The sequence below is a fragment of the Malania oleifera genome, chromosome 12 (genome assembly GCF_029873635.1).
Source record: "Malania oleifera isolate guangnan ecotype guangnan chromosome 12, ASM2987363v1, whole genome shotgun sequence".
NCBI lineage: Eukaryota > Viridiplantae > Streptophyta > Magnoliopsida > Santalales > Ximeniaceae > Malania > Malania oleifera.
This window is the reverse complement of record NC_080428.1, coordinates 8,001,467-8,011,721: the sequence shown is the minus strand read 5'-3', so window position 1 is coordinate 8,011,721 and position 10,255 is coordinate 8,001,467. Positions and strand designations below refer to the sequence as shown.

Below are 10,255 nucleotides of genomic sequence, written 5' to 3'. Positions count from 1 at the left end.
CATCTAGTCTCCCGAATCTTCATTTCATGAGTACCGGTCAACCGGGCTCATGATCCGGTCGACTAGGCCCTTTATAAAAATGCATTTTAGCCTTGCTTTGAACTTCAAAATCTTCTCAAAACTTTTTTATGAGTTTAACTTTTTAAGTAAAAGGTTTTCCATGAACAATTTGAGTTCCTAGGGTCAGTCTATGGTCGTTATTGAGTTTTCCATCAGATCAAGTAAGACATGAGCATACAATTGAATCTAAATGCATTACAACTGAAACAATATATGGCTTCACTCTTTGCTCTTCAATTTTCAATGGAATAGGCAAGGTGATGTGTGCTTTAAATGCCTCATGGCTTCCATATTGCATTGACTATTTGTGCCTTATGAAATATAAATTTGTTCATACACTAAATACACAAGTGAGATGCATATGATTTGTCATTATCAAAACGAGATAGGATTCAAAAAGTTAACACCCTAGAAGCAATTGAAACCAATTGCTCTGATACCAATTTGTTGTGCAAATCAATGCGTAGAGGAAACTAACAATCTCACAATGCAGCACTTAATAGTGAAATATACATAAAACACAATCACACAGATTATAATGAAAGCAATGAAATAATGACATGAAAAAATACGTGGTTCGGTAATGCCTACATCCATGGGAGCAAATGGCAGTGAATTTTTACTATCTTGTGTCAAAAGACACTGAGTTACCTCTTACAACATGTATATATAACTCTCTAGAAGTTTTTCTCCTGAAACCCAACCTATACAACTTCCCAATTCAAAATTTGAAAACCAGCATTGAGTAACCTAGCAAAACCGTCGACGGTTTCAGACATACTGTCGACGATTTAATGCTGAGACCAAACGGTCGATAAAACACTGCATAATAGTCGACTGTTTTCTTCTCATCCCGATAGTACCATCGATGGTTTCATGCAAACCCTCGACAATTTCATGCAAACCAGCATCTGTTGTTTTCTACTATGTTTTCTCTTTGTACATGCATTCCACTCAACATATGTGCTACATATTATAATAAGTTTGCAATTCAACCATTGATTTTTGGAAATCTTCATTGATTCACGGGTATTCTTACTTTTGGTTTTATAATCAAGAATCACTTATTCCCATAAAAATCTTCAACATCGACATCTCTCATCCCATTTTACAAGATGTGCATCTAGATTTTCAACCTAGTTTGGGGAAGCAATAAAAGATATAAATTGGCAAAAAAGACTCTAGCTAGTTATACTTTAAAATTTCAAAAATACCCCAATTATGAAATGATTTGCACATGGTTAAAAGTCATAATTTGACAAACGTATTTATGAATTGCATATTTATTGTTATCATCATCACCATTGTTGTCATTTTTGCCATTGCCATTTTCATTGTTGTTATTTTTCTCAATTATTAGAATTATTATTTTAGAAAATTGTTGCAATGCCAAATTAGCCTTTGAATTATGTAATGATTTATATTCTTATTCTAATTATTGTTTTTGATATCATGTTTTTAATGAGTTAGCTAATTTTATATTTTTTTAATGAATTCATTAATGTTTTTTATACCCTATAATTTTGCTTAGAGAAAATAAACAGAAATATAAAAAATAACAATATATGTCGTACCAATTTTTTAAAAACACAAATAAAAATATTTGCAAAAAGGGTGCAAGTAAATTTTACACATTTTTTGAAATCCCCAACACTTTACCTCATGGTAAAGAAAAATTACTAAATTACAAGTGAATGTTTTTGTGGGTGGTGAAGTGAACGTGAGTCCACCGTTTAGAATTTGGTGCATGCCTAGCTACCCAGTCATAGAGAGCTATGATGAGAAATGGGAGGATTGTAGCCAACTAATTAACGGGATTGGGTGGTGTCAAAAGTGAAACCGTGGATGAATACATATAGTAATATATATATATATATATATATATGCCCCTTTTAAAAGTCAAAAGACACATGCATGATACATATATTTTAAATTACACAGAGAAGTAAATTAATAAAGGGCAGGCCAAAAATTACACCACTCGCCCATCCACAAACTAGTTCCACAAAATTAATGACATGAAGTATGGCATCGCACGCTGCTCATCGCTCTCATCTCCAAACTGCAGCTGACAGCTCCTGTGACGATGATGGACATCCCAGGAGGACTGGTAATTATAATTAAAACCCTTCCACCCCGCTACTGATCCTACTACCACCTTAATTATTAATCCCTTACCCTCCATGTATGTTTGCATGCATTTTCCTTGTTTCATTTCTTCTTTTTTCCTTTTGAAACTCTCTTTCTATCTTTCCAAACAGACAATTAATTAGTGGTCTAATAAAGAGAAAGAAGGAATAAAAAAAAAATGGTGATAGACTAATGAATTAATTTTTCAGGAACCTTGAGGAGTTGCGTCGCTCATATAATTACAGCGCTGATTGGGTCAGGGGTTTTGTCTCTTGCATTGAGCATTGCACAGCTGGGGTGGATAGGAGGGCCATTTGCCTTGATCTGCTTTGCATTTGCTGGATACATTTCAGCAGTGCTGCTGTCTGACTGCTATAGGTCTCCTCATCCCGTCACTGGAACAAGAAACTACTCTTACATGGATGCTGTCAGGGTTTATCTTGGTACCAAACACACCCTCTTGTGTGGCTTTCTCCAGTTTGTCAGCCTCTACGGCACATGCATAGCTTATGTTATCACTACTTCAACCTGTATGAGGTATATTTCAATTCCTATATATATATTGTCTAGGGACACACCTTTGACTGTTTGTTTTTTAAATTAGTATCTTAAATTTGAATTTGTATGAAAAGTTATAATGTAATTTGCATTAAGAAAAAACATGTACACAAATTTAAAAAAAAAAGAATCAATGTTTGCAATCCAAACTTCAAAACAAGTACACCTATGATCAATTTTTTTAATAATTTATTTTTTCCCTCTTTTTCTTCTTTTGATTCTAGGGCTTTCTTAAATTAACAATGCAGAGCAATTCAGAAGTCAAACTGCTACCACAAGGAGGGACATGAAGCTAAATGTGCAAGCGGGGATGGTTTGTACATGGTGGTGTTTGGAGCAATTCAGATTATATTGTCCCAGATACCAGATTTACATAGTATAGAATGGCTCTCTACTGTTGCAGCCCTAATGTCCTTCTCTTACTCCTTCATTGGATTGGCCTTAGCCCTTGCAAAAGTAATAGGTAGCTGTCAATTACCTTCCTTAATCTACCTGTCAATTTATGCTTGGGACTACAAACTCACCGAATTAAACTTTGATACGAAAAGCAATAACTATTGAAAGAAAAATAAAAGTAAATTAATAGTTAGATGTCCAAAGTTTCGATAATCCAACCACAATTAGGCTCTTTAGACCGATTTGAAACTTAAAAAAAATATCAAGATAACGAAAAAAGAAATTCACTCTTTCAATTATTAAGGAAAGAGAGAAAGAAATAAAATATATATCAAATTAATGAACAAAAATTAAAATTTTCAAATTATTAGCATATATTTGGTGTCTTAAAATTTTTAATTATGTCAAAATAAATTTTAAATTTTAGTAGTATTTGTAGCATGTGAGTGCAGAGAGAGAGAGAGAGAGGGTAAGAGAGAGGGAGAGAGAGAGAACACAATCAAAATGAATTTCCTCTTACTCTCTCCATTATTTTCCTAGAGAAAATCTTGATCCAAACATTAAGTTTAATGCTTTTATTTTTGTGTAATTGCAGAAAACGGGAGAATTAAGGGAAGTATTGGAGGAGTCCCAGCTGCTACAGCAGTTCAAAAACTATGGCTAATCTTCCAAGCACTTGGTGACCTTGCTTTTGCATATCCATACTCAAATCTTCTTCTTGAGATACAGGTGTGGCTTCTTGATCTATTAATCCTATTTCCTAGCTATAAAGAAATTCTCTATCAATAATGAAAAAGTGGAAGACAAATTCGAATCAAAGGCTGAAATGATCAAAAGATGATATTTGTGAAAATGAAGGATACTTTGGGGTCTCCTCCACCAGAAAATAGTACAATGAAGAAGGCTTCAATGGTTGCAATCTCTACCACCACCTTCTTCTACATCTGTTGTGGGTGTTTGGGTTATGCAGCGTTTGGGAGCGTTACGCCAGGGAATCTCTTGACGGGTTTTGGATTTTATGAGCCCTTTTGGCTCGTTGACTTCGCTAATGCTTGCATTGTTGTTCATCTTATGGGAGGATATCAGGTAGGTACTCCTCATGAACTATTTTGTATTTACCTCGATATATATATATATATATATGTCTTTTACGCTGGTTTGAAATTTGAAACATTAAGAAAAAGAAGAAATATCAGCCTGTGTTTTTTCTTTCAAAATTCAGATTTGAAATCTTTAAATTCTGAATTTATTTTCGTTCCTCCAGGTGTATGGCCAACCCATCTTTGCATTCATGGAAAGATGGTCAGCCAAGAAGCTCCCAAGAAGCGGACTTGTCAATAAATTCTACACCTTCAAAGTCCCATTTTTGCCAGCTTTTCAAGTGAATTTTCTAAGATTAAGCTTTCGAACTATTTATGTTGTGTCAACGACGGGAGTAGCTGTGATCTTTCCCTTCTTCAACGAAGTTTTGGGAATGATAGGTGCAGTCAGCTTTTGGCCTATGACCGTATATTTTCCTGTAGAAATGTACTTCGTGCGGAAGAAAATTAGTAGGTGGACAAAGAAGTGGATTGTTCTTCAGATATTTAGCAGCTTGTGCTTCCTTGTCACGATGATGGCTTTCATTGGTTCAGCTGAAGGCGTTATTAGGGCCAAGTTAGGCTAATGAATGTACATCTTCCTTGTTTTTCTTTTTTTATTTTTTTTTCTCTTTTTAATTAAAAACTGTCACAAAACTCTCTGTAATTTAATTTTATTGATACTATGAACATTCCATTAGTTGACTAAATGACTGTCATTTACATTTTATTTAAGCATTTTTTTTTTATCTCAGAATCAGTGAATAGAAAGTTCATTTCATTAAATAATATTAAACATCATAGGGTTCTTTGATGGTTTATGAAAGCACAGGAGAGAGTGTCATTTTTAGAAAACATAGAAGTGGGGGCAACCAACTCCCCTAAAACTTTAAAAAAAAAAAAAATAGAGAGACTTTGGACGCAAATCAAAATTTCCTGATCTCAGTGCAGATTTATGACTGTTTGATAAAACCACGATAAAGAAAATCAAGGTAGTAGTTTGAACTGTTCAATTCTCCATTCTCCCAAATCCTTACCCTAATTTCAACATACAAAATGTTGAAATTAGGAGATAAAAAGTGACGGTATGGTCCCGGAGTTTTGGCATTTAAAAATTGATTCATTGCCTAAAGAAAATCATACCGCCACTTTTTATCTCCTAATTTCAGCTATTTGCCTCCCCATTTCTACGTTAAAATAAAAATGTTGAAAAACTAAAAACAAAGATAGCATTTTGTAATTTGAAAATACCACTGCAGAAAAAACCTGCACCACCTACTCAACTTTTTTTATCTTTTTCTACAAAAAGAAAAACTACTTGAGAAAAAAGTTAGCTTTTCTATAGTGAATCATTTGAATTTTGGTCACACAAAATAGCTGCCCTTCGACCATGTGCTATGCAGAAATTGCTCTTCCACATGCGGGTGCAATAAGCTGTGACCAGACTCAAGAAATTGGAATAAAATGTTGTTCTTCTTTTTTCCTCCTAGCCACCTAACAAAAACAGCGTTAATGATACCCCCAGGGTCTGGTTCAGGTGGCAGTGCGGGCTGCGGGAATGCCTGTCACGAGGTCAGGTGTTCAAACCTTCCCGGGTTTGTTGAGAATTCCACTTGTGAGCTTGTCCCACATTGAAAAATTAAAGTGAATGATGGGTACTTATATACATGGATGGACCTAAGATCCAATTAGCTTGAGCTTTTGGGTCAAATTGGTGTTCACCCATGTGTATCAAACCCACCCATGGGCTCCTCCGATCCTAACAAGTGGTATCAGAGCCGATGGTTCGTAACTCTCGGTAAGCGACATCGTAGAAATCAAGACGGGAAGCTAATTCTCCTGATGTGCTAACAGTTGGAGGACCAAGTGTGTGGCTGAGGCCAATAAGGATCATTTAGGCTGCGGATGGATATGAATAGGGTCAAGACGTGGAAGGTAGGATTGATTTGGAGGCACGTGGAATGCAATCTGAGGCACGTAAGACGCCACTGGTAAGGCCCACTTGAGCAACTGTTGGAGAATTGTCCTAGAAGGGAGACGGTTTCTGTTCAAGGGGGAGCAGGAACTCACAAGTAAGGGGGAGATTGTTGAGAATTCCACTTGTGAGCTTGTCCCACATTGGAAAATTAAAGTGAATGATGGGTGCTTATATACATGGATGGACCCAAGATCCAATTAGCTTGAGCTTTTGGGTCAAATTGGTGTTCACCCATGTGTATCAAGCCCACCCATGGGCTCCTCCGATCCTAACAGGATTCATTTCCACCCCTGGACTCCTGAATTTACCCTCCCTTTGGAGTTGTGGGGTCAACTTCAAGGGGCGCAGGATTAGTCACGTGGATCGTAAAAACGGACACGTGGATTCCCGGTGCGTAATCCAAAAAAAATTGCGTTAATGAAAAGAAACTCAGTGATGTTCTGCTCAGTGCCTTCACTACCGTCCTTCTGTTCACAAACTTCACTTCCACCCTCTACTTCCTCTAATGGGCTAACTGGTTCTGGCTTTGCAGGCCCTGGACCAGCAAACACCTTCACCATTGAAGGATGCAACAGCCTGTCACCAAGTTTAAACCCCTTGCGATACTCATCAAGGACAAATCCTTCTTCAAATTCTGTGGACTCCTCACGCATAATAGCTTCGTGCAACTATAATCCCCCAAAAAACTAATGTCAGAAACAACCAAGATTAGGAACTAGGATTAATCCACAGCTAAAAAAGATCCAAATCTTTTTCAAGTCATTATTACTTGCCAAAGCTTCTTTATATGATTGCAGTGAAGCTATGATGGTTGAATTATGGCTCAGTATTGTTACTGTTGAATTATGGCTCATTTCTAGAAGTTCACCATTGAAGTCTTCAATGGTGGGCTAGCTTTTCAATTGTAGGTGATGAGTTGTTATAATAGTGTTATTTTCTAACCTATATAAATCCATCACTTCCATTTGTAATCTCATCCCCAAATTTGCCTACTTCTCTCTTAGGCACATTCTCTCTTCTCTCTCTCATTTTGTAATATTTCTACAATAGAGGAATATTGATTGATAGTGTCCGATGACGTAGGCACAATTAGCCGAACCTCGTTAAATTCTGGTGTTCTTCCTTTCATCTATTCAGTAGTTAGCTTTTTTCAGATATAGTTGTAGTAATATATTGTGTTAATTACATGTCTAAGGAAAATTCTGTCTAGGAAAGTGGGATTTAAGCTATCCCTTGTGACCCCGCACTTCCCTGAGAATTTACCTGGTGTAATTTTGTACAATTATTCACTCTCTATTTACCTGTACAATAGCAAACTATGGTAAAGTTAGGTGGAATAATCTCAAGTTTCACAACAATTGGTATTAGAGCCAAGGTTATTCTTAGTATGCTCTGTGATTGCAGCTTAGTCTAATCTTCCACATCAGAAAAGTTTTCCTTGGGCTATTGGCATTCCGCATCGACAGCTATTGAATAGCATTTATGGCAGAGATGGAAGATAGTGCAAAAACATCCACATCAAACTCATCTATTTTGGCAAGAACTACTGTGACAAATGCCAAATTTGCAGTAAATATTTTTTACGGCACTGGTCATTTTGGTATGTGGCAAAGTAAGGTTCTAGACGCTCTCTTTCAGCAAGGTCTAGACATTGCCATTGAAGAAGAGAAACCAGAAGATATTGAGAAGAAAGAATGGGGGACCATCAATTGGTTAGCATGTGGTACAATTCGATCGTGTCTTTCAAGAGAGCAGAAGTATGCATTCTGTAAGGAAACTTTTGCAAATAAGCTGTGGAAGGCACTGGAGGAAAAGTTTTTGAAGAAAAGCTCTCAGAACAAACTCTATATGAAGAAGAGACTATTTCGCTTCACTTATGTCTCGGGTACCACTATGAATGATCATATCACCAACTTTAATAGGTTGGTTACTGATCTAGTTAATCTGGATGAGACTTTTAAAGATGAAGACCTGGCTTTGATGTTGTTGGGATCCCTTCCTGAGGAGTTTGAGTTTCTACTCCATGGAAAGGATAAAGTGTCTCTTGTGGAGGTTTGTGCTGCTTTGTATGGCTATGAATTGAGGAAGAAGGACAAGCTTGAAAGCACAAGTGAAGCCAATGAGACTCTAGTAGTTCGAGGCCGTTCACAAAGCCAAAATAGAAGAAAGAAAGAGAGATCCAAGTCAAGGTCCAAACCAAACAATGATGAATATGCCTTTTGCCGGGAAAAGGGGCATTGGAAGAAAGACTGTCCGAAGCTAAAGAATAAAGGAAAACTTGATAAAGGAAAGGTCATCTCAAATGTGGCTGAGTACAAAGATGGAAGCTCAGATCTTTCACTTGCTATTACGTCATCAACTAGTTCTTCAAGTATATGACTACTAGATTCTGGGTGTAACCATCATATGTGTCCCAATCGGGATTGGTTCTTTGATTTTAAAGAACTATAAGGTGGAGTCGTCTACACAGCAAATGATATCTCTCTTACCACACATGGGATTGGTTTAGTCTGCTTGAGGAATCAAGATGGATCAATCAAAATATTGACGGACGTTAGATATGTACCAAGTTTGATGAAAAATCTTATTTCTGTGGGAACCCTAGAATCAAAGGGATTCAAAGTAATAGCAGAAAACAGAGTCATGAAGATCATCTCTGGTGCACTCATGGTAATCAAGGGAATTCTGAAGAATAATAACTTTTATCACTATCAAGGTCATACAGTTATTGGGACGACAGCAACAGTTTCTACTGATGATAAGGAAATAGAAGCAACTAGGTTATGGCATATATGATTGGGGCATGCAGGTGAAAAATCCTTGAAACTTCTTACAAATCAAGGATTATTAAAGGGAACAAAGACCTACAAACTAGATTTCTGTGAACATTGCATCAAAGGGAAGCAAACAAGAGTGAAATTTGGTACTGCAATCCATAATACCAAGGGCATTTTGGATTATGTTCACTCTGATGTGTGGGGACCTTCCAAGACAACTTCACTGGGAGGAAAACACTACGATGTGACCTTTGTTGATGATTTTTCTCAAAGAGTATGGGTGCATACTATGAAAACTAAGGATGAAGTGTTAGGAGTCTTCCTCAAATGAAAAAATATGGTGGAAACTCAAACAAGCAGAAGGATCAAGCGCCTCCGTACAGATAATGGTGGAGAATATAGAAGTGATCCATTTCTTAAAGTCTGCGAAGATGAAGGTATTATACGACACTTCACAGTGAGAAGTACACCACAACAGAATGGAGTGGCAGAACGTATGAATCGAACATTGTTGGAGAAGGTTCGATTTATGTTGTCCAATGCTGGGTTGGGTAGAGAATTTTGGGCCGAGGCTGTAACATATGCTTGCCACCTCATCAACCGCCTACCATCTACTGCAATTTTTGGTAAAACACCATTGGAGAAATGGTTTGGAAAGCCTGCTACAGATTATGATTCCTTACATGTATTCGGTTCCACTACCTACTATCATGTCAAGGAATCAAAGCTGCATCCGAGGGCTAAGAAAGCAATCTATATGGGAATCACCTCTGGAGTAAAGGGATATCGTCGTTGGTGTCCATAAACAAAGAAAATAATCTTCAACAGGGATGTTACCTTTAATGAATCTACTTTTTAAAAAAGGGTGACAACAGAAAGTGTTGAGCAAAAAGATGTTGCTCCAAAACAGGTGGAGTTTGATAGAAGAATTGTTTTCCCAGAAAATGAAGACTCTCCTATGGTAGAAGAAGAGTCGCCTAAAAAAGAGGTTTCAACCCAAGAACCTCCACAACAACATGAATCTATTGCATTGAGTAAGCCAAAGAGAAAAATTAGAAAGCCTGCTCGCTTTGTTGACATGGTGGCTTACGCATCTCCAATTGCAAACGATGATACTCCTGTCACTTACAATGAAGCAATCCAAAGTTCAGAAGAAGAAAAGTGGAGGGGAGCCATGAATGAAGAAATGCAATCCCTTCATAAGAATCGAACATGGAAGCTTGTTAGTCTTCCAAAGGGAAAGAAGACAATTGGGTGTAAATGGGTATATACAAAGA

General features: G+C 37.0%; 1 protein-coding gene across 1 annotated transcript; it reads left to right on the top strand.

The window, feature by feature from the left end:
- Positions 1-2,085: 2,085 nt before the first annotated feature.
- Positions 2,086-4,810, top strand: LOC131143819 (probable amino acid permease 7). Its single transcript, XM_058092190.1, has 6 exons — positions 2,086-2,170; positions 2,400-2,727; positions 2,997-3,211; positions 3,740-3,873; positions 4,003-4,230; positions 4,409-4,810. Exons 1-6 carry the CDS (start codon positions 2,086-2,088, stop codon positions 4,808-4,810), a joined length of 1,392 nt encoding a protein of 463 aa, XP_057948173.1.
- Positions 4,811-10,255: the final 5,445 nt, after the last annotated feature.

What these genes read in the sequence shown, in the direction of transcription:
- LOC131143819 (XM_058092190.1), top strand. Translation starts at nt 2,086, where the DNA reads ATGGCATCGCACGCTGCTCATCGCTCTCATCTCCAAACTGCAGCTGAC. An exon ending in TGGACATCCCAGGAGGACTG is followed by an intron (nt 2,171 to 2,399) that starts GTAATTATAATT and finishes TTAATTTTTCAG; the next exon opens with GAACCTTGAGGAGTTGCGTC. An exon ending in ACTACTTCAACCTGTATGAG is followed by an intron (nt 2,728 to 2,996) that starts GTATATTTCAAT and finishes TTAACAATGCAG; the next exon opens with AGCAATTCAGAAGTCAAACT.